The sequence below is a fragment of the Panulirus ornatus genome, chromosome 2 (assembly GCF_036320965.1).
Source record: "Panulirus ornatus isolate Po-2019 chromosome 2, ASM3632096v1, whole genome shotgun sequence".
In the NCBI taxonomy this organism is placed as follows: Eukaryota; Metazoa; Arthropoda; class Malacostraca; order Decapoda; family Palinuridae; genus Panulirus; species Panulirus ornatus.
Window position 1 is genome coordinate 27628234 of NC_092225.1, and position 24941 is coordinate 27653174.

Below are 24941 nucleotides of genomic sequence, written 5' to 3' on the forward strand. Positions count from 1 at the left end.
GGTAAAATGTTTAAGTAAACAAAGCTAAGGGAGTGAGTGACAAAAATGAGCTAAGGTAGCAGTTCTGACTTATGCAAGAGAAGCATGTTGCATATGTAAGGTGGGAGGTGGGCATGTGAGAAAGGGTAGTGAGTGGCGAGATGATACTGTAAAGTTGCTTGTGAAAAATATAAGAAAAGAATATGGACAGTGCTTACAGAGGAGTGCAAAAGATAGTGAGATGTATGAGAGACAGTGACAGGAGGTCAAGAGGGAGGTGCAGATGCTGAAACAGAGGAAAATGAGAGTTGGGGTGCGTGAGTATCAGTAAACCCCAGGGAGAGTAAGATGCTTTGTTGGGAGGTTCATAGTAAGAAAAAAAAAAGAAACAAATGGGAACAATGGTGAAGGGAGCAAATGGAGAAGTGGTGCGTGAGAAAAAAAAAAGAACAAATGGGAACAATGGTGAAGGGGGCAATGGAGAAGAGGTAACAAGTAGTGATAAGGCAAGGAGATGTAGTGAGCACTTTGAAGGGATTTTGAATGTGCATGGTGATAAGGTGACAGAGGTAGGGTGCAAAATGGTTGAAAGTAATAAAGAGCAGCGACGAAAGCCTTGTGTAAGAAGAAATGTGGCAAGGTGGCTGAATTTCTTACAGAATGGGGTGATATCATCATGAGTGCTAAATGACCATAAATAATACATATACATACAAAAAATGTCATTTGAATAACTACAAATTCTATAATACATATCATATTCTAATAGAATATAGATAATAGAATAAAGACAAAGATGTGGTCCACTAACAAAAAAAGATCTTTCAGAATACCTGTTTGGCATGGATACGGGCCTCATAATATGGGCGAGACTGTTCCACACATTTCCCTAACCGTTTAGCTAGAAGGTCAATGCGGTGGGTGGAATCAGCAAGAAGTTGCCGAAACAACATACGAGCCTCCTGAAAGGTAAAAGACAGTTAATAAGCTCATGAGCTGCAAGTATCATGCGATGCTTCCATGAGCATTCCCTAATTTTACCTCTGACCATAGTATATGTCAGCAAATGCTCATTCACAAGACTCAATGACCAAACAGCAATATATTCAGCCCTAAGACATATGGCACAGAGGAGAAGTGGGGCCTACCAACATCTCATCCACATTCATTCTATGATAGCTGATGACTCTAGCCTGGGGCCTGTTCTTGTCTGGATCAGAGTAATGATTATTCAAAATAGGAAAAGTTAAAGGGAAGGAAAAAATTAAATGTATGCTCATAGTGTTCTGCATATGGTTGAGAAATGTTTGTTCATCCTGCAAATACCCATTTCTCATCTATGGACAAAGCACTACAAGCACCAAAAAGCATATCCTCATGAATCAATATGGACTATGGAAAACCAAGGGGAAAAAAAAAGGACCTACAGCTGCTAAAGCAGTGTCAGGGTGTTGTGGTTTGCTATAGGTTATAGGAGGTAGAATATGAAGAAATTGAGCAGGTTTTTACATTTTAAATACCTTGATTTAAAGAAAGAGATGAGCTATTTGTTACTTGAAAAATTTTAGTAATGGTTGGGGAAAAAACTGACCCAAGCAAAAACACAAAGATCATGGTTTACTGGTCATGTCAAAGAGCAAGGAATGAACTGACCAAGTTCTTTTTAATCTATTGCAGATATATGCTAAGGATTTAAGCTTTCATCGAACTGAGAAATAGTCATTAGGGGCAGGTGGTACATTTACCCTGATTCTAAATGGGATAGTGTCAATCCAAATTCTGTTCCACAGAAAGGCTCTTATCACAGTTAAGAGAAAAAAATCATCCCTTCTCAGAATGCTAAAACATACTTACATCAAGATCAACTTCTAACTTGTTAATGGTGTCAGTTGATGTATTGAGTCGTTCCAGCTCAACCTGTAAAATCATAAGATAAACTTACAACAATCCAATTATGTATTATGAAGCTGGAGTTGAGCACCATATCACAAGAGGTTATTGTATTACCAAATGGGACCTTTATGGAGACACAAACTCTGCAATAGTATCTATCATTGTTGACATCATTACATTTCATATCATAAATGTCAAGGCATTTGTTTAGACAACCATATAGTACAAGGCATCAAAACCGTACACAACCATTACACCACAATTCATCAATATGGTGCTGCAAGAGTTTTCTTTATATTTCAAGAGGAATGTTATACAAGGACATGTTTTATGTTAAAGCAGATACATAGACCACAGTTGCATCACTCGCAACATCATTCCTTGACATCCATACATCAGTATGGAGCCTGATTGTGTTTATCAACCTTAACCTCTACAGGGACGGGGAATGTCTAGTGCTCCACAGTAGCCTGGAGTCAACCATCTGATACCCTTCTATTCTTCAATGAGTGACGCACTAGAGAACACTCCTTACAATTAACCAAATTTCATATTTCTAATATGCTTGAAATATGCACTTGGTTGAAAGTAAGAACAGAGGTGAACTTTACAGAACAAAGCCTGAGGCAGAGAGCAGTGGTTAGAGCTCCAATCACATATCTCGAATGAATCACAGTCTATGTTTATAATCATAAGCCACCAACCATTTATTCCTGAAATGTCCTCTCATTTAAGATAGGGAAATGGTACTATTTTCAGATCACACAAACCCTTTCCTGGTGCAACAGGACCCTAAAATATGCCAAAATTAGCCAGAATTGGCTAAGCTGAAATGTACCGAAACAAAACAGTGAATCCCATCCAAATGGTGTTTACGCATACTGGTAAAACAATGTATGATATACAAAAGGAAAACCTTTGCTACCTAGATAAATAGCCTAGCTTTTCTATTTATATCAAAGACTGTTCTATCAGCTCATATGAACACAATCTAGATGGCAGTCACTGTTTTGTTTGGGTTCATTTCAGGTTACTGCAGCCAATTTGGCTAATTTTGGTATATTTTGGGGTTCTGTCACACTGATTTATTGATTTTTTCCCTCCTGATCATACTGACTATCAGCCTGCAGTCAGATGAATCAGAAAAGGAAAACAGAATTCGGACGTAGCAGAGATCACCTTTTAGATGCTACAGACACAAGATTGATAACAGGCCACTGTGGACTTGAAGTACACCTACATACATACAGCAGGGACTCGCAAACTCTCCATGCTGCCCTTGGTATCCCAGTCATCTAGAATTTGCTGCTCTCCTGCCTACAACAACACAGTGTATAACTAAATTCTAAAATAAATCCACAAAGACAGATTGTAAAGCTCTGCAAGCAGAGTATTACGAAGTGGGGCTTGTTATGACCAGCCTCTAATAAATACAAGATATACTACATGAATTGCTCCTCAGACCCCAACATCTCAAAAAAATTCTTATAATCCACCACAAGAAAATTCAAGAAAAATAACATCATGAAAAACTGCTATTCTTAAGGGTAATAATACTGAGATTTGCACTGCCTTCAAACTAGGTCAGAAAGATACTCTCTAAACACAACAGTACACTATCTTTGCAGAAATTAATTCAATATTCAAAGAAAAAATTAATGCTGAGGTAAATGATGCATTTCAAATAAAAGACTATAGCCTAACGTTATTTTTTTTTTAGTGATTAACTCAAAGAAAAAAAAATGTCCTCTCCTGTACGCAAACTAACAAGTCAGGTAAAGAATATGAGGTACGAATAAGAAGGCCAAATATATCAAAACCATTCATGACCTCTTTAATTGTTGTGAACTGTACTAAATACCCTCATAGGATAAAAAATACATCAACACCCAAACTCTACTCACTTGAATCCTGGGATCTGGTGACTCGTCCACATCACTACTCAAATTGTTCGAATTGATCCTCTGTGATGGATGGTCGCTTAGATCCACCTCCTCCATCATGGACTGCTGCGGCACCTTCCTCACCCTTGCACACCTGCCGCCATTAAATCGATCCACCCCCTGACACCTTCCTCGTCTCAACTTTGACAAGTGGCCAGGGTAACTTCTCCTAGATTTCGTCTGCAGATAGGTAGCAGTATAGACACGTAAGCTCTATTTAGAGAAGCGATTGATGGAGGATCTGAGTCTTTTTCCTTCTGCCAAAATAACAAAATAACATCGTTATCGGAGATTTTGTACCTACACATCTACCACCTGTCATTATTTTTGTTTCGTCTATAATGCCTTCATTAGAATTGACTGCTTTGATCTATCGAAAGCCCATTATTGAAGCTGTGAGGGAGAAGACGAAAAAACACTCCCATACATTCCAAGATGTTCTATGTCATTAAGAAAGTTTGAATTGATACAGGTACTCTTTAATATTTGCTTTTATATTTGTTTACAGGAAGAGAGCTACCAGGATTACTGAACACTTAATTTTCTATGAATTTTTGTTTATAGTTTAGCACAGCAAAGAGTAATGGCCATGTGATGTATTATGTATTGTTTTTCTGTACAAAATTTATTGCGGGACTAACAAATAACTTTACGGATGTATGTGTGTATGTTTTCAAAGGGATGAGGAAAATTAGTGTCCGAGGAAATAAAAAAAAAATTCAATGATGGAGGGAGGACATGTAAGAAATGTGATGCATGATATAAAAAGATGAAAGGATCAGATGTTCTAGAGTTAACTACCCGACATTTCTTCTTCAGTGAAGAAATTGAATTGATTTCAATGACAGTGTAATTCATACATTGTAAAATGATATTAACCGAACGCATATTATACCCACCTTACCTTTTCATTACTGGTCTTTTCACTGGAAGGTAATTTCTATAAAATCTAAGAAGCACATTTCAGAATACTGCAGACTTTCAAACTGCGTTTGCTTGAAATTCATCCCTGTTACTGGCAAAGGCCTGAGGTTTGGCACTTTTCATTTGTTACTTCTGAAATGTCAATATTCTAATCATTTTAGAGAATTAAGTTAAAAGAATTAGTTCCGGGGAGACTTAATACGAACTGAAATATTTTCGAATTGCGCTAAATGCTAATTGCTGACACATTTTACCCAGAAATGAGTACTTTTGCCCAGGGTTGGTCACATTGTATCCTAGTCCAATCTTATTCTGATACTTCCTCACTAATTTCATAAATAAAAAATATTTAGATCATACGTTTGCACTGACATTTTCTTACAGGAATTGTTTGATTAGGTGGAAAATTTTAAGAAACATAAAAATGTACGTCACATCTTAAAAATCTACACGAGGTCACATCCTTAAAAATGTACAAGAGGTCACATCCTAGCCACGCCTCAGTATTGAGGCTTAACCAAAAGGACAATTTCCAGAAGTCAGAAACAGCTAGAAATGCCACTAGTACAAAAATTGATATAATAACATACTACTGCATTCACCTTGTCGTAAATATATGCTTTTTCGTATGACGTAATGCGCTCTCCATCTGCCATTATGGAGGAAAACCTGAGCAATGTGTGTGTGTAACCAGGGCCAGCCCTTTAGGCTTTTCGGGACCCCATGCTGAGTCTCTTTTGGGGGCTCCTCCACCCCTCAAATTTCCCTCCGCCCCGGCTGAAGGGGATCAGAGGGCATGCCCTCGATTTTTTCTTTAAATTTAGGGACTCTAGGAAAGCATTTCCTGCCTTCTGAAGGCTGCTTCATAACGGTCAGGTTTAGGAAGTCTCCCTTAAATGGCCAGCCCCCCCTTTTTTTTCCGAACGAAACGAGAGACATGGCAAAGTTTTATGCTGTTTTTGGGAGCACAGATCGATCGAACAAAGAAATATAGAGCTTTCGAATTCCAAAAGTAGTTTAGGGCGAAGGTACAGAGATAAAAGAAAAGAAGGGAAACGTGGATATCAGTGCTTAACAGAACAGATTGTGACTCGTTAGACCCTCATCATCAAGCATGTTCAGTTCATTTCCACTCTAGTAAGTTTTGTTTAGGATATTGCTTACTCTTTCTGAAATATTAGTTTAAATGACTGCAGAACAACAAATATAAATCGATACAAACTTTCTTAATTTCTTTTGTACGGTATGTTGTCGCAGTTACAAAAAAATAGCACAATTTGAATATTTCTGCAAGTGTTTCATTTGGAAATGATAAAGATATGCAAGAAATGTATGATACTTAAAGTCCGATCATAATTCGACTTACCAACATGGCAGCAACCAAAATATTTGCCATTTTTTTTCAAGTAGGGTTCTTTGGTCATTTATGTGATTTTTACTTGAATATTACCTTCAAAGAGATATAGCCTACCAATACTAAATCAAAGTAAAATATTCTTCATAGTTACGACGAAGCTAGACCATTATGAAAGCTGAGCAAATTAATGAAATGTTGATCCTTAACCGTCCAAGAACAATCATGTTTCCTTCATATATCACAAACTTTGGCATCTCTCACCTAGCCATCACCAAAATGATTGTAAACTTCCAAACCCACACGATTTCCCAGTTCTTTACTGATTTGGTGGGGATGCAAACAGCTAATAGTTGACGATGTCAGGGTAACATTCTGATGGAAAATAGGGAAACTGCCTTTAGTTCATCCTGTTTGAAGGAAATAAGGATCTTTACCTCCTACTTTTTGCCGATATCATGCCATTGCATCCCGCTGAAGGCACTCGTAGTACTTGCTTGTAGCTGCCATTGTTTGGTTGTCCTCCATAATGGCGTATGCGATGCTAGTATGACGTGAAGGAAAATACCCATTAACGATAATGAATTTAAGTCACAGGGGACGTTTCTATTGTTCTGTGCAAAACCGCTGTTCATTGGTTATAACAGATTAAAGACTGGCAACATACAGCACATCATAAGTGGAAGAGTCAGATTTTACGGTGCGGGTCATACCCTCCTTCACCACCACCATGTCGTCTCTGGACACCATATCTCCCCTTACCAACATCATCACTCCCTCTCCCCGTGGCTCTCACCACATCCCCTGTCTGATATAAATACTAAGTTGCTCCAAAAGTTTGTAAGAGTTCATAGGGTATGAGAAATTGACAAGAAACTAAGGGGAAAGAAAGAGTTCCATGGAACAAGGGGTTGGGAATGAACGAACAAATGAGTATGACCACAGAACATGATCACGTGAGTGACCAGGGAACAAAAGTATGAGAGTGACCACGGCTCAGGGGAGTGGAAATAACCACAGAACAAGCAAGTGGGTGTAATCATGGAACATGCGAGTGGGAGTAACCATGGAACAAGCGAGTGGGAGTGACCTTGGAATAAGCGAGTGGGAGTAATCTTGGAACAAGCGAGTGGGAGTGACCATGGAACAAGCATGTGTGAGTGATTATGGAACAGGCGAGTGGAAGTAACAATGGAACAAGCAGGTGGGAGTGACCATGGAAAAAAATGAGTGGGAGCAAGTATGAAACAAGGGAGTGGGAGTGTAACCACAAAACAGTGTAATGACCTCGAAACAAAGAAGTGACCACAGAACAGGGAAATGGGAGTGAACACGAAACAAAGGAGTGGGAATGACCATCGAACAAGGGAATGGGAGTATGACCACAAAAACAAGGAGCAGTAAGGACCACAGAACAAGGAAATGAGTGACCGTGATAAAAGGAATAGGAGTGACACAACAAAGAAATGGGAGTGACCAATTAACAAGTGAGTGGGAATGACCACAGAACAAGGGAGTGAGATTGACCACGGAATAAGGGAGTGGAGAAGTAGTAACCAGGGACCAAGAGTTGAGGAACCCTGGAGTGTAGGAAGCCTGGGATAAGCAGCAGTAAACAAGACGGGTTTGTGACAGCTTCATGCTTGTGCGACACTAGGAAGGTTTAGTGTTCTCTTAAGTCTTTGTCTTGTGATACTGAGGAGACGGGTGCCACCTCATATTGTATTAGTAAGTCTCTCAGCTCTCACTTGTTTTTGTAGGTATGATAGTCTTAAGGTAGGAAAGGTAAACGTCGTATATAGAGAGATCTTTGGTGTAGCAAGTAAATGGCCCTGAAGGCAACACGCCTCGAGTATCTCTGTGTTCTCGCTCTTGCCCAAACTTTTCAGATGATTTTATACTATATCACACGCAGGGTTGAATTACTTTTTGCTTCTGACGTTACACAGGTAAATATGTAGTTTTAAGGGCTCTGTTCAAGTAACTCATGGAAATGGAAGAGTAGCACATAGGATTCCTAAAAAGTTAGTATAAGTCATTAAGACCGGGAGAGAGATTAGGGAATTTTTTTTTTTTTCGGCAATAGGGTTATACGACAGTTTGTCCCTTGATATTTATGGAAACCAGCCCTTAATAACAGATTGTCCTTTACCATAGGTTTACCTGTGTTGGTAGTTATTAGATGAACTGTTGATAGGAACCCAAGTGTGTATATATGTGGTTGAATTGTTGGTCAGGGCCAAAGTGTATGGCATTTGTTAATAGGAAGGGGAAGGAATAAGATCAGGCAAATTGTAGGGTTAATTGATATTCGTGTGGGTAGAATAAAGTAAAAATCATCCGAGCCCATAAAAATCTTGCCAAGCTTGGAATAGGAGTTGAATTTTACCATAATGTTTTATGTTTGAACGTTGCTGTATGAATATATATTATGGTAATTGAAGTAGGAGAAATCATTCTTCTTTAGGAGGCAAAAGTGACTGTAGTAGCATTATGTTAGTTAGTGCTGTATTTTGATTCCAGAACTAAGTCTGTAATTCAGAATTTTGAAAGAAACATCAAGAAAGGTCACTATAAATAAATGAAATTTTTTTAAAAGACATATGAAGTGGTATGAAGTTACCAAAAAGTAACAGAAAACATTCAATACAGTTGTAAAATATATAGTGGTTAAATGCTTACCCCAGTGAAACCTAACTTCAATAGAAGAATACTAAAATTGTCGACTAAAAGAGTAATGAAAGAAATCAGGAAGAAAAGTGATCAGAAGTTATCCAGAAAATCATGGAGACCAGTGATTATGTGAAAGCTACATCTTCGATCAAGTCACCAAAGCTCACAGACCTTGAACATCAGCTTGTTGATAATCCTCAGATAAACTAAGAAATTCTGTCATGTGAAAAGTAAACATGAATTAGAAATTGATATACTGTAACATAAAAGAAAGCTTAGAACAGACACTGAATGACCAGGAAACACATTAAATCCACCCTAGATATGAAACCAGACAGGATGAGCAGAGCTTTGTACATGATACTGGCATCCCAAATGAGGAGGTGTTGATAAAGCTCAAGTTGTGAAAGGAACCATGTCCTGAACTAGACAACCTGTATCTAAAGTTACTAGAAGAATGTGCCTCAGAGTGAACCTTTACACTGGCAATGGTCCACCAATTTCGTGAGGGAATCCTTACATCTACATGGAGGACTGCTTAGGTGACACCATTCTATAAGAATGGGAAGAAATTGTATGGGAAACAACAGACCAGTTTCCTTAACATGTATGCCATGCAGAACATGGAAAGTATTCTTTAAGACAAAATAATAAACTAGCTGACTAGCTGTAGAAAAATTACCTTACTACTGTCCGTCGACATGATTCCATTAGTGGGAAAAGTTGTCAAACGAACTTGCTAGAAACATTTGACCAATGAGCTAGAGCACTGGATGAAGGACATGAGCAGATGTGACATGTTTAGTTGGATGCAACATAATTTTTTGGCCTGTACTCACAGTTTCTTTTAATATTTGCAGACGCCTCAACCCATATCAACAGTTCATCCCTGAACTTCAGTAACTAAACCATACCAAACCAAAACTAACCTAACTTATTTATACTAAACTTCACCAGACCAGACCTAATCTAGCCTAAGCATATGTAAACCAAACCTAACCTATTCAGACCAAAGTTAACTCTACCAAACTTTACCTAAGGTAGGTGACAAACTATCAGTATGGAAAAAGATGAATGGTGGGAGCAGCAGGTCTAGAAACCATCCTTTACATTTTTTTTTACACTCCTAAAGAGGGAACAGCTGATGTGTCTTTTTCCGCTTCTTTTCCTTTTTATGTATTTGTACTGCACAGAAAGAGTATTATACTTGTCGGGCCCCATCTCTTGAACATTCTCCACTATCATGCAACCTCTTGATTTAATTATGTTGTCTGCATTAACCATGTCCTCAGTTATTCTGTTCCTTCCAACTACCACTCATATACAAGTATTTCTTTACATCCCTTTTTAACAAGCATCTTTCTTGATTTGATTTTAAGTCTTGTTGCTCTGCCCCTACACCTCTCAGAGAACTGTTCACTGTCAACATCGTCAGTCTCTTTCAAGAAAATTAGTCTCCCTCTGAAAGGAGTTTTGACAACACAGCTATTTCTTGAACAATCATGTAATCATGTAATTTGCATCAACTACAGTGGCACTTGAGCATTTTCAAATGATGACTGCTGTTTTTTCAATGACTTCTAATTCAGCAACTCTGTTCTCACATAACTTTCTATTATATTTTATTACTGTGTTTAATATCATATTTAGTATAGTATCTTTGTGTCTCTGAATGTTGTAATCTTTGGCAAAATCACTCAATCATGTACCAAGTCAAACAGGTGAATTTTTGATTCGGTTGCATGAAGAAATACAGATTTCTAAAATTTTTGAATCAAATACCATATTTTTCTCCTTGAGGATGCAAGTAGGGGCCTTACTTAGTTTGTCTTTGGATATATATATGACTGAGGCAACCATTCAACTCTAAATATGTAATTCAGAGTGACTTCATTTTTTGTATGAACAGAATTAGGCCATATTGTTCTCATTATTGTAACAGCGTATGGCAGTTGTAGATCCAACCCATCCTCATGAGGGGTAGATTCCTGAAAAGGGGCATGCATATATAGCATTTAAATTATATTCTTAACTAGTCTTTGCCAAAATATGCCACTTCAGGATATTGTAATTTTTTGTTTGTGCTTTCAAACATATTTTTAGTGATACCTGGGGATAGGGGAGAAAGAATACTTCCCACGTATGCCCTGCATGTCGTAGAATGCGACTAAAAGGGGAGGGAGCGGATGGCTGGAAATCCTCCCCTCGCGTTTTTTTTTTTTAATTTTCCAAAAGAAGGAACAGAGAAGAGGGCCAGGTGAGGATATTCCCTCTGAGGCCCAGTCCTCTGTTCTAAACGCTACCTCGCTAATGCGGGAAATGGCGAATAGTATGAAAAAAAAAACCATCATTTGATATCATTTTCATTAGTTTTGAATGATAAGTATGTATTTCAGAAACTACTGATGGATGATTATCCACTCTGACAGTAAATAATGGGAAGAAGTACATATTGGAGTAGATATATGGAAGAAGTACATAGGTGGAGTTGATATTATATAATCCAACAAAGGATTATAATGATCAAGTACAAATATGATGATCATAAGGGAAGACTCAAAAGGTTACATGAAGCAGTAAAACACATACTTCTCAAGAAATGGTACTGTACTAATAATTAGGATTTCACATATGGGGATAGAAAGAGACTGTGGGATGTGGATTCTCATGTTGAAAGGGATGTATGGAAATAGAAATTTTAAGACTGTGTCCCAGAAAATGTCTTATACCAGTATGTCACCGAACACATGAGGATGAGAGGGACTTACATGCAGTCATTGCTAGATATTGTCTTCTCACATACTTGTATAGATGTAGAAAGTATTATACGATACAACAGTGAAAAAGGTAGTAATATGATACTCAGGTTTGACTTTGTGCCAAACGAGGTTGCTAAAAGAACGAAGATCTGATGCAAGGAAGTGAGTTTTGACTTAGACAATAGGGAAAGCTGGATGGATTGTTTTTATCTGGACTGCCAAGAACATTTGACACTGTACCACATGGGAGGTTTATTAAAGAGCTGGATCACCAGTCAGGAATAAGGAGAAAACACTTATGATGAATAGATTATCTTGATGGAAAGGAACAAAGGATGCTTACCAGGGAGCTCCATTGAAATGGGTGAAAGTCACTTATGGAGTACTGCAGGGCTCTGTTCTGTGCCAGTTACTCTACTTACATCTCTTACACCCGTTACCTCCAAGGACTCCCACCAAGAGGATGGCCACAGGCAAAGAGTGTTCACTTATGCCCCTCATGCATTACAAGCCTCCCTCTTCTTGATCTGTGTGAATGACTTGGTAGAAGGTATGGATTCTTACTTGATTACATTTGAGATGATACAGTCAAGGGTGTAAAAAGTGAGAGTGATTGCATTAACTTAGGAGACTTTGGCAGACTCGAAATTTGGTCTGATGCATGGTTGATGAAGTTCAACTTGAGTAAATGTAAAAAAATGAGGATGGGACACTATGGAAGAAGCCCTTAATATGAATTTTATCTCGCAGGATTTAGAGATGGGGTTCTGTGTATGAGAGGGACCTGGGAATTAACATCATCCTTGATAGGTCTGCAGAGTCCTACATAAGGAGAATGATAAAGAAAAAATGCCTGCTGACAGTCATTAGAATACTTTTCAAGTGTATGGATAATGACATAGGAGATTTTCATCTTACATAAGGCCAAAGCTAGAATATTTTTCATAAGTTTGGTTAGTTTATCTAAAGAAGCTCAGGGCTAATAGAGAAGGTGTAGAGGAAACAACAACGATGTTACCAGAAATAAGAGAGCTGAATTACCAGGACAGGCTAGAAGCTATATACTTGCCCACCATGGAAGAGAAGAATAGATAAAGTGTGACCTGATCAGAACCTTTTAAGTTTTTTTTAACTAGATCGATTATGTACACTGAACAGTTCTGGAGTTGTAGGAATAGAACTCAACCAGATGATACATGAAAATAAGCAAGAAAGTTGTTAAAAAGATGTAAAGAAGCACTTTTGTAGTATTTGGGTGGTAGATAAATAAACTGAATAATGAAGTGGTATTGGTGGACAGCACCCAGTTTAAAAGTTTTTATGATAATTTTCAAGATATGGGGCCCAAAGAATGTAAAACATTCTCCCCATTACAAGTGGGTAATAATGCTAGTTCGCTGATAAGCGCCTTGATATTTCTTACCATGACATTGATTCAAGGCGCCCCTGTGGTTACTACTGCTTCAGGAGCTGTTCTCCAAGTGACTCCCTCCTTCGCACCATTCCGCACTGCTTATACTGGCTCTAGTTTTTGTACGGGTCCAATAACGTACCGTTGTTGTTGACTCTTGTTTTGGTATCTCACACTCAGTTGGTCACTCATCACCAAACATAAGTGAAGCAATAAACTCACGAAACAACCGCTGGACATGGAACACCCTTCTAATATATTGATCAGATTTGAAAGTCGTAGTTGGGATCCCGAATCGCACTCATCATATTACCATCATTAGTGGGATAAATAGTAGCAAAATGAATCATGAAGATTCCAATTTCTTTTTGTATTAACTTTGCTTTTAAGGTTGTGGTACTTCGCCCATGTAATGTACGTACCTCTAATAATTACAGACGTATAGTTTTCGAGCTGGTGTTTGAGTCTATGATTTATGCGCAATTGATATTTCGGAAACTTCTAAGGTTTGTATTTATAATTTGTGGAATCATATGAATTTTTTTTTTTGTATTAAACGACACTGCAGCCTTATAATCTAGCAAGACATATGAACTTTGTATTTCTAAATACTTTCGTATCTCCGTGATTATGAAAGTATGAGGCATGCGTTTGCGAAAAAAAAAAGTAGTCGCATCTGATTGGAATTAATCTGTACCCGAAAAATAAGTATGAACAAACACTTTGAATATTATTTTCTGCCCATGTCTCTGCAGCGTACCAAGGACTACCATGCTAGCGTGTTCAGTAGACCAAACAGAATAATTGGAGATAATCAGGCACACAGAATAATTTTACTTTTTACACAGCACATGTCATCCTCTCGGGAACCCGATTCACAAAGCAGTCATGCGGTGTTTCAAGGTCACAATGAATATGTAAGGTACGAAATCAGTTCTGGGTAACGTTTAGCATCAGTGATCACATTCCCCATGTTATCTCTGTAGCAACTTCATTCAACACGTAACCACATAAAATGATGTAGGAATAGGCCCAGTAAACATACGAAACAGGTGGAAGTGGGTATGACCATACTGGTGCCACAGGGGCGTAGCAACTTGTGTACCGACATTATGTATGTGGGTGGCGATGTATGGTGTACTGTAGTGTTTGGTGATGTTGCTGTATTGTAGTGTTTGGTGATGTTACTGTATTGTAGTGTTTGATGTTGCTGTATTGTAGTGTTTGGTGATGTTGCTGTATTGTAGTGTTTGGTGATGTTACTGTATTGTAGTGTTTGGTGATGTTACTGTATTGCAGTGTTTGCTGATGTTTCTGTATTGTAGTGTTTGGTGATGTTACTGTATTGTAGTGTTTGGTGATGTTGATGTATTGTAGTGTTTGGTGATGTTGATGTATTGTAGTGTTTGGTAATGTTGCTGTATTTAGTGTTTGGTGCCATGTTAGATGATGTTATCTGATGTATGATAGGGATTGATGACGGTATTTTAGGGGATTTAATGTTAGTGTTTCGCCATGTATGGTCGTGTGGTGTTGCTTGTTAAATGTTAATTGTTGATGGTGTTTAATCATGTTTTTGTACGTTAGTGTTTGGTGATGAATAGTCATGTGGTGTTGCATGTTAGTATTTGGTGATGTGAGAGGATGTGTATGCTAATGTTTGGTGATGAATGGTCGTGTGGTGTGTTAGTATTTGATGTGTGATCATGTTTCGTTATATTTGGAGATGTATGGTCGTGTGGTGGTGTAGGTTAGTGTTTGGTGATGTTTAATCATTTGGTATAGTATGCTAGTGTTCGGCGATGAATGTTCATGTGTTGTATATTAATATTTAGTGATGTGTGATCATACGGTGTTGTCTGTTAGTGTTGGTGTATCTGTGTTTGATGATGTATGATCTTGTCCTGTACTGTGTATGTTAATGTGTGATCATGTATGATGATGAGGTCTCTGGTTTAGGGGATATCGGGCTTTGCTTTATAGTGGTTGAGGATTTGTTATTTTTTGGTTTGTTCTTTGTATTTGGTGGTGTATTGTAGTCCTGGGAGGGCAGTGCACTGTGGTGTGTAGCGATATATGGTATTGTTTTTCTTTATAGTTACTCGTGGTTTATGGTGATGTTTTATCCTGTGTTGTAACGCGTGTTGGAAGCATGGTGCTGTATAGTGGTATATCATTATTGGTTATGTTCTCTTCTGTTTAGTTAGCTGGTGGTATATGGAAGTTCATTAAGGGTGGCGCGCCATGTGTGGTGGTGGTGATGGTGGACACCTGTGGGGGGGTGGGGGGTTAGTGAGGGCGTGGCCATGGTTGGAGGGGCGGGCTGTGACTGGAGTTGAGCAAGACATAACTGGGCTGCAGGATGGCCCTCCGGCACCATTGTTGACATTCACCACCTCCGGCCAGCTGGTCGCCGCCGTGTACTTCCCTCCCTGCAGCTAATGCCGTCCCCCACCCCCGCCTGCCTTATTACGTTTGTTCCTCCACCTGCCTCATTACGTTGGTTCCTCCACCTGCCTTATCGTGTTGGCTCTCCCGTCTACTTTATTGCAGTGGTTCTTCTGCCTACCTTATTACGTTGGCTCCGGCTCCCAAGCCTGCCTTAGCGCGTTGATTCCTCCACCTGTCTCGCCGTTACCTTCTGAATCCATAAGCTTGATTAGCTGGTCTATAACTTGCATATGACTCTTGATTAATGTATGGGAACTTTCAGAGTGTCTTCTGCCTTGTCCACAATATTCTTTTCAAAGTTACTATGTTCCTCCTTTCTTGTGCTTCTATATTCTTATAACTGAAGTCCCTCATTATCAGCTCTTTACCATCCCAGAGAAGTGATTGTTTTAGTGCTCCATGTACCAGCCTGATTGTTCCTTCATTGTTATCATTGTATATTTGTTATGTATCGTTGCATATTTTAATTGGTCGTTATGATATTAACACCAATATGCGCCTTTCGACATTTACTGTTCCCATTGTGTCTTGTGTCAACGTTGAATGAGCATCTTCCTCTGTTTCTTGATACTTAAAGTTATCATTTAATCTGTTGTTGAGATGGCTGATTCTCCCCTTCCTTTGCTTTATTTTTCCATCCTTTACCCTCTTGTACTCCTCTGGACAGACCAGGTACAGCAACAGCTGTTGCACTTTCCCTAATACGACCCCTTAAAGTCAGCTCTTTACCGTTAACTACCAACCCCTCATCATTGGTATGCATTATTTTCTGTCTTGACATTACCATCTTCTAAACCCTTTCTGCGGTGCTGGGGCGCGGGGGGGGGTTGCTGAGTCCTCTTGCCTCGTATAGCGGTTTTTTTTTTTTTTTTTTTTTTTTGTCTTCAGACTGAATTGTTTTCATCTTTTCCCATCCCTTACGTTTGGTGAATACCCCCCACTGAATTCCACTGTGGAAGGTTTCAGCTTTCCTCGGAACCTACTGGTTGGATGACTCAAAGTCAAAAGTAGCCTTTAGTAATCGATCCCCTTATGTCTTGATTATATATATATATATATATATATATATATATATATATATATATATATATATTTTTTTTTTTTTTTTTTTTTTCTTTTTTTTCATACTATCCGCCATTTCCCGCATTAGCGAGGTAGCGTTAAGAACAGAGGACTGGGCCTTAGAGGGAATATCCTCGCCTGACGAAATGGCATCGAGGAACGCTATATCCTGCAGTATTGTTTTAATAAGCATATTTTCTTTTCCCCTTTGTTCATTATCTGCTGATCCGCTGTATGATCACTATCAAGCCAGTAATGACAATTGATTTGACCTGTATTGAGCTTCTGCTTAGTGTTTTGTGCTGCAACGCTCACCTGTTGGGTAATTCAGAACATTGTCCATTGTCTACTTGTAGAGGGTGTTGGTAGTGATGATGGTAGCGGACTGTAGTGATGATGGTGTCAGACTGTGATGATGCTCGGAGACTGTGGTGGTGAAGGTGGGAGACTTTGTAATGTGATGGCAGAACTGTGATGATGGTGATAGGCAGGAGGGTAGTCGTGGTGAGGGTAGGGAGACGGCAGGGTCCTGGTGGTGAGAGAGGCAGGGAGACGCGACGGGTGTTGGTGAGAGAGGCAGGGAGGCAGCACTGGGGGGTTGGTGGGTTTGATGAGAGAGGCAGGGAGGCAGCACGGGGGGGGGGATTTGTTGGTGGTTTTGGTGAGAGAGGCAGGGAGGCAGCACGGGGGGGGGGGGGGGTGAGAGAGGCAGGGAGGCAGCACGGGGGGTTGGTGAGAGAGGCAGGGTAGTGAGTGATACAAGCAACAGTGTGGGTGAGAGCCAAGGTTGCAGGAGGAGGTGGAGAGCCGGGTGGGTGGGAGGAGCCTCAAGGCTGCGGCATGGTGCACCGCCGCCCTCCAGCAGCGGGTCTGTCTCTCCTGCCGCAGGTGGCTGACTCTCCGGGCACGTGCATCTCCCTCCTCCTCCTCCTGGCGAAGGTGGAATGTATCCCACATCGAGTAGTGACTGGACTCGTTTGTTACGTGGTGACGTGATACCATTACTTCCCTAGTGAAGGGGGGGGGGGGTCGGTCTTGTGGGGGTGTGAGTTCCTGGTGTACGTACGGTCGTGGTCTGTTGTTCCCGTACGCACGCAGGGGAATCCTCTCCCTCCACACACACATCATCAGTGTTCTCTCTTGTTTACTGTTCACTTCCTGTTGAGGTTGTTTCTCATGTCCGTGAGACTGTTTGGTTGTACACTTCCTGGTGTGGTGAGCCGTGGTGCACACCTCTTGTAACCTGTCAGGTTCCTGTCTCGTGTGGTGGTCGTCGTGTTTTGGTGATATCTCTTTGTTCCCTTTCCTTCGTTGTGGCAGAATGGTTCCTCGCTGTTGGTATTGGTGGTGGTTGGTAACGTGTAGAGAGAGAGAGAGCTTCCCCACCAGGAGGGATGGGGTTGTTGTGGTTTACGGCGGGAGAGTTTCCTCACGTATGGATGGTGGGTACATACATTATGGCTTACATGACTGCAAAGACGCCTTTGTCCAGACTCTCCACTATACTCGTAGTTAAATTTTTTTTTTTCTTTTAATCAGGATTCTCGGGTCGCTTGTGTCTTAACTGTTACGGTTGCAAGCTGGACGTCGCGTCTTCGATGTTGGGAAGTAGCGCGGCGGGGCTGTGTGCGCGAGGCGGTCGGGGCCATACCCGCCGCAGTGTGAACCTTGGGTTCCAGGGCAGTTAAGACAGGCCAGGTGAATACATGGGTGAGCCTGGTGGAGGGAGGGGGGGTGAAGGGGGTTCTCTAAGACCGCTGCCGGCACCCAAGATTCAGGCGCTGGATCAGGTGGTCTTGGAGAGGCATGAGAAACCATCAGTATTCGTAGGAATTTTCGGGTGTTCTTGGAAATGGAATAACCGGGCTTTTGTTCGTTTACGGGGGGATGGGTGGTTAGGGGTTGGGGTGTCTCAGACCAGGCAGCGGGCATGCCCGACGCTGTCACATGGTGACACAGTAGGCGGGACCAACTCTTGTCACGTTACCTCTGAAAAAGTAAAGGCATGTGTGTGTGTGTCGCTGTGAGCCACGGACGGATATTTCTTAGATACAATGGCGGATTTTTTTGTTGTCTTCCTCCGCTCGATCTTAATTCCCGTTTGGAGGCGTTGCTGGTGAGGTGGTTAGGAGCAAGAAGTCAGTGACTTGTCTTGCCCCCCCCCCCCTTTTTTTTTGTTGCGACTGCGTGTAGTGTGTGTGTGTGTGTGTGTGTGTGTGTGTGTGTGTGTGCCATGACTTCCTGTTTCCTGAAGCTTCATAACAGCTCTAGTATGTGTCGTGTGAACGCACGTTTCTTTGTTCTGAAGTTGCGTGCACAGATCTAGGTCATCACACGGTTCATGTAGTTGCACATGGCAAGTTGGTAACAAAGTATATATATATATATATATATATATATATATATATATATATATATATATATATATATATATATATATATATATATATATACCTCGCTGATGCGGGAAATGGCGAATAGTATGAAAGAAAAGAAAGATATATATATATATATATATATATATATATATATATATATATATATATATATATATATATTAAAAACGGGAGGGGAGGATTTCCAGCCCCCCTCTCCCTCCCCTTGTAGTCGCCTTCTGCAACACGCCGGGAATACATGGGAAGTATTAGACCCTGGCGCCTCACACACGTGTGGTGGTCATGAGAAAGCATAGAAAGAAGAGAATCGCCGCCGTGACGCATCTGATCGATCGTTGGCGTCGTAGTGGAGTGGGTTGTGGGGGCTTGACATACTGTCCTCATAGTGGCCAGCCCTCTGCTGACGCACTTGGCCACACACACAAGGCGTGCGATTGTCGTAAGCCGTGGCAAAGATAAGTTAGCCCCGAGGAAATGAAAATGGGAGTAAGACAGTAGAATTGGATCGCTTTTTTTTTTTTTTATATTCATTACGTGAGGAGTTTTGTGTGGTCAATGGCTTGTTGCATGGCGGGGGTTGGGTAGTGGTGGTGGACCCGGAAAAGTAGTCGGCGTTGTGTTGCAATTTACAGCTCTGCAGGTGTGTTGCATCTGTAACACCTGGTTACCTTGTGATGTGGCGCCCGCTGGAATGTTGTGCGTGAAGTAGAAAGCGAGTGTTGTCTCGAGACCGTGACGGGAAGTGTAGTTAAGTGGAGGAAAGTGAGTGTAGGAAGTATGTGTGTGTGTGTGAGTGTGTGTGTGCGTGTGTGGTGGTTGGTCAAGGGGGGATGTGGGTGGGTAGTAAAGAGTGCCGTCCGTGGTTTAGGGTGGGATAGTTGAGCAACGTGCGGCAGCCGAGGCATTACTGCCGCCTTCCCCTCCCTCCCTCCCTCCACCTGCACGGCCCCGAACTCCCTCAGGGGGAACAGAGGGAGGCAGTGGGAGAGGCAGAAGGGAGCGTGTATCATTAGGGAGGGCAGGTGAAGTTAGGCATGACGGTGGGGGTGGGTGGGTGGGTGGTGATGGGGAAGTCCCGCCCTCCGTCTCCGGTCCCACAGCCGCACCAACACCACCACCACCCTCCACCACCTCCTTCTCTCCAGCACTCCCTCTGGTGCTCTCTCCCTCACTCTCCTGCCATGTGGTGCCTACCACGTCCGCTGCAGGCACAGGTGAGGGCGGTGTGTGTGAGAGTGAGTGGTGTGTGTGTGTGTGTGTAAGGTTGGGAGTGTCGGGTAAAGGAGTGGAGGGGAAGGTGTGAGTGGCGGAAGGCAGGGGAGTCGGCCGGCACCTGCCTCAGTCGTGTTGCAGACGTTGTGTGTGAGGGACGCGTCGCGCTACCCGGTCCCGGCTCCTCCAGCACTCATAGCTCTCTTGTAGTACGTCACCACCCGTGCACCTCATCCTCACCCCACCTCCCGCTCACCTCATTCGCCTCGCCCTCACCCCTGCCACTCACCTCCCAGGACCTCACCCTCACCCCCTGCCATCCCACCGCTGCCTCACACCCTCAGTACTCCAACCTCATCCTTGCTTCACCCCAGCACCCACCCTCACCCCGCCTTCACTCCGGCATCCCTGCTTCATCCCTCCCACCCCACCCCTCACCCCTGCCACCCGCCGCTGCTTTACCCCCGTGCGACTCACCGTTGTCTTACCGTAGGCCAGCACCCAACCACCGATGCCACACCCCAGCACCCCACCTGTCCCCCAGGAATCACCTCACCCCAGTAGTACGTCACCCCCAACCAAACACTTGTTCACCCTAACCTTAGCACCCTACCCTCACCCCCCTACACTCACCCTCACCCCAGTACTCCTTCACCCTCACTGTCACCTCAACACCCTTACCGTAGCACTTCATCATCTTCACCCCATCCTCTAGCCCTCACCCTCACCATTGCACCACGGCCTTACCCTAGCACGCCCTCACCCTCACCCCAGCCTAACCATGAAATACACCTTATACTCACCTCGGACATGCACTGCTGCAGCGTAAGGTGTTGGCACTGCTTGACTCACCCGATTATGTCACCCACAGTATCTCGAGTGCCACGTGGCCACTGCTCGTGTTTTCACGTGTCATGTTATCTCACGATGCTTCCTCATTACTCTGTGTGTGTGTGTGTGTGTGTGTGTGTGTGTGTGTGTGTGTGTGTGTTTTGCTGTTGTGTTACACCGTGTATTGGGGTGCTGTAGTAGGTGGAGGAGGAGTGTGTGGAGGAGGTGAGGTCGGGCAAGGCAGGAGGCCCACGGTGTCAGGCATAAGCCATGATGTGTCCGTTTGTTTTTGTTTTTTTTCCGGAAAGGCTTCTGCAGTGAAGTGCGACAAAGTGAGCAACAAGTGGTGGAACAGTGTGCGCCCCCCTCACCCCGCCCCTCGCACTCACGTGGCGATTTGTGAGTATTGGCCGCATATCCGAAGTGGACTGTGAGTGGGACGTCACACGGGACAGGAAGGACCCCCTGCTCTGTCAGTAACAGCAGCAGGAGCAGCAGCAGCAGCAGCAGCAGGAGGGTACTCCAGGGACCCTACTTCACAATTCTGCAGGTTAGTCTTCACCTTGTTCAGATGGCTCAGACATAGATTGCTGGGGATGTAGGTGGTATGAGGGTCCAGTGTCTCCTTAGATTGCTACGTGTGTTGGTGGTATTAGGGTGAGGGGTGGGTGGTCAGTATCACCATAGATTGCTGGGTGTGTGAGTGGTATGATGGGGGAGGGGGAGGGGGCACTGTCACCATAGATTGCTGGGTGTGTGAGTGGTATGAGGGGGGAGGGGGAGGGGGCACTGTCACCATAGATTGCTGGGTGTGTGAGTGGTATGAGGGGGAGGGAGCACTGTCACCATAGATTGCTGGGTGTGTGAGTGGTATGAGGGAGGAGGGGGAGGGGGCACTGTCACCATAGATTGCTGGGTGTGTGAGTGGTATGAGGGGGCCAGCGTCACCATAGATTGCTAGGTGTGTGAGTGGTATGAGGGGGCCAGCGTCACCATAGATTGCTGGGTGTATGAGTGGTATGAAGGGGGGGGGGGGTCAGTATCATCGTAGATTGCTGGGTGTGTGAGTGGTATGAGGGGCCACTGTCACCATAGATTGCTAGGTGTGTGAGTGGTATGAGGGAGGAGGGGGCACTGTCACCATAGATTGCTGGGTGTGTGAGTGGTATGAGGGGGAGGGGGCACTGTCACCATAGATTGCTGGGTGTGTGAGTGGTATGAGGGGGGAGGGAGCACTGTCACCATAGATTGCTGGGTGTGTGAGTGGTATGAGGGAGGAGGGGGAGGGGGCACTGTCACCATAGATTGCTAGGTGTGTGAGTGGTATGAGGAGCCAGCGTCACCACACAAGAGTCAGGGGTAAGGCACGGGTGTGCTGGTGACGCATGGAACCTGCCCCAGGCAGGAGATCATCAAGAGAAGTAGTAGGGGGTTGACATGGGTGCGTAGGGGATGTGTGGTACTGGCGAGGGAGACGTTAAGGGGGAGGTGTTAGTGATGACCTGAGACACACGGCTACGCTGGTGACCAGGAACACGTCCCTGTAGCCGTCGGTCCCAGCAGCGTGTGGTTGTTGCTGGAGCTACCGTGAGTAGGGAAGGTGATAGCATAATGAACGTTCCCTTGATACCTGACCCCCACCTCGGGACGGCCGTGACCGTCCTAGTTCCCCGTTGTAGCTCCCAAGGTCTTCCTGATTCCTCTGTGGCGTACCTTCCACCCCAGGAATCATTCCGGCCTTCAGAGATTTATTTCTGCGAGTCCCATGTCTTGCTGAACCCGCCTGAAGCTTTCTCTCTGATCCTCAGAAAATGACTCAGTCCTCCCCTCTTCCCCCCCGAGAGTCCCACATGTCCTTCCCGAGCCATGCATAGTCGCCCCCAGACCCACTGTGATCGTTTCTGCCTCCCACTTTGTAACACCATAGTGGTCGTCCCTTGCCACCCAGTGGGATCGTTCTGGCCCTCTTCAAAGGGCCCTTAGTGATACACCTTGATCGTTCTCAGACCTCTCGGGGCCCTTCTTCCTTCACAACCCACCCGCTGGATAACTGCCTACTGCACCATACACCTTGTTTTGTATGACAAGTCCTGTTTAAAAAAAAAAGGGGGGGGGGGGAGCACAGCGGTATCATGCAACACCGCACCATTTCCTGTGGTCGTTTTTGTCACTTCCAAGTCTCTACCTGATGAATGGAGGGTCCTTCCTGACCCGCCCGGGTCGGTTCTGAACCCTTTCGGGTCATTTCCTGAACCTCTTTGTCCTTCCTAACTTTCCCCCCACCCCACCTCGGACCTTCTTGAGTGACACCCAAAACCTGGTCATTTTTAGCACAAGTCGGCCCATTCCGATTTAAGTTGGGTCTTCGCCGACCTGACACTTTGGCAGACACTCTCCTGTGGCTCTTCTTGAGCCCTCGGGCTGGCTCTTGATTGTCTCCCAGCTCCTCCCTCAATCACTCAGGTAATTTGGGGTCATTCCAGAGCCTTCCTAACAATCCCGAGTCTTCTCTGGTCTTGTTCCTCCCTCCTCGGCCCTTTTTTTTTCCTCTTGCTCTCAGCTCTTAGTGTCTGAGAGCACGGTGGATGGGGAGGTGCAGCCTTCGTCTCTGCCACAGATACGATTGTGGTCTCGGGACACTGGCCCCCTCGCCTCGGGCGGACGAGGACCTAGTCACGGACCATCGGGTCTTGCATGATCTGTCCTTCTCGTTGCACTGATTCTCGTGGTCTTTTGTAGCTCCTCTCGGCAGTCTGTATTGCTACTTTCCTCGAAGACTCTCACCTCGTTTTCCCCGGTTTCTCCTGACACCCCCTCCCCCTCTTCTCTAAATCCCTTCTCATTCGTCTTTGCCAGTTGTTGTCATAGCCTCACTGACCTTCGGTGGTCTTCCCCGGGCCTCTTGTGTCCACCATCCTGACCATCTTGGTCCTCCATCTTCTTCCTGATTCCCCCCTCCCCCTCCCTAGTGTGTCTTTTCCCCTGGCCTTGACCCTCCTGACCCTGAACCATCCTGACCTTAAAAGGTCTCTCTTAAGCTAACCAGGTCAGGAGCAACTGACTCTCTATGGTCTTATCTGGTTCTCTGCAGGTCTCTTTCTGATCTCCCAGATCTCTTTCTGGCCCTGGCTTGTCTTTTCTGACCACCTCGTGTCATCCACCTCAATCCTTCAGGCTACCTCTTGTGGTGTTGCTTGTGTGCTGTTCATGTGGCTGGTGTTGCTTGTGAGGCTGTTCATGTTGCTGGTGTTGCTTGTGTGGTGTTCATGTGGCTGGTGTTGCTTGTGAGGCTGTTCATGTTGCTGGTGTTGCATGTGTGGCTGTTCATGTTGCTAGGTGTTGCTTGTGTGGTGTTCATGTGGCTGGTGTTGCTTGTGAGGCTGTTCATGTTGCTGGTGTTGCTTGTGTGGCTGTACATGTGGCTGGTGTTGCTTGTGTGGCTGTTCATGTTGCTGGTGTTGCTGTGTGGCTGTTCATGTGGTGGTGTTGCTTGTGTGGCCTGTTCATGTTGCTAGGTGTTGCTTGTGTGGTGTTCATGTGGCTGGTGTTGCTTGTGAGGCTGTTCATGTTGCTGGTGTTGCATGTGTGGCTGTTCATGTGGTGGTGTTGCTTGTGTGGCTGTTCATGTTGCTGGTGTTGCTTGTGTGGTGTTCATGTGGCTGGTGTTGCTTGTGAGGCTGTTCATGTTGCTGGTGTTGCTTGTGTGGTGTTCATGTGGCTGGTGTTGCTTGTGAGGCTGTTCATGTTGCTAGGTGTTGCTTGTGTGGTGTTCATGTGGCTGGTGTTGCTTGTGTGGCTGTACATGTGGCTGGTGTTGCTTGTGAGGCTGTTCATGTTGCTGGTGTTGCATGTGTGGCTGTTCATGTAGCTGGTGTTGCTTGTGTGCTGTTCATGTTGCTGGTGTTGCATGTGTGGCTGTTCATGTTGCTAGGTGTTGCTTGTGTGCTGTTCATGTGGCTGGTGTTGCTTGTGTGGCTGTACATGTGGCTGGTGTTGCTTGTTGTGGCTGTTCATGTAGCTGGTGTTGCTTGTTGTGGCTGTTCATGTGGTGGT

General features: G+C 43.8%; 2 protein-coding genes across 7 annotated transcripts in view; one reads left to right on the forward strand and one right to left on the reverse strand.

The window, feature by feature from the left end:
* Positions 1–13107, reverse strand: part of LOC139754921 (uncharacterized) — a 51670-nt gene extending 38563 nt beyond the window's left edge. The window contains exons 1-4 of one of the 3 annotated variants that reach the window (XM_071672752.1): positions 12949–13102; positions 3777–4072; positions 1834–1896; positions 813–941 (exon numbers count right to left, since the gene is read on the reverse strand). In XM_071672752.1, coding sequence (XP_071528853.1) covers positions 813–941; positions 1834–1896; positions 3777–3875 — 291 coding nt within the window. In that variant the 5' untranslated portion in view covers positions 3876–4072; positions 12949–13102. Of the gene's footprint in view, positions 1–812; positions 942–1833; positions 1897–3776; positions 4073–12948 lie in introns of those variants that run through there. The other 2 variants (XM_071672756.1, XM_071672746.1) reach the window with 2 other exon arrangements.
* Positions 7674–24941, forward strand: part of LOC139754944 (PTB domain-containing adapter protein ced-6-like) — an 81801-nt gene continuing 64533 nt past the window's right edge. The window contains exons 1-2 of one of the 4 annotated variants that reach the window (XM_071672775.1): positions 7674–7821; positions 21197–21438. The gene's annotated coding sequence lies outside the window, so the exon portion shown is untranslated. Of the gene's footprint in view, positions 7822–20040; positions 20060–20111; positions 20267–21196; positions 21439–24941 lie in introns of those variants that run through there. The other 3 variants (XM_071672783.1, XM_071672766.1, XM_071672793.1) reach the window with 3 other exon arrangements.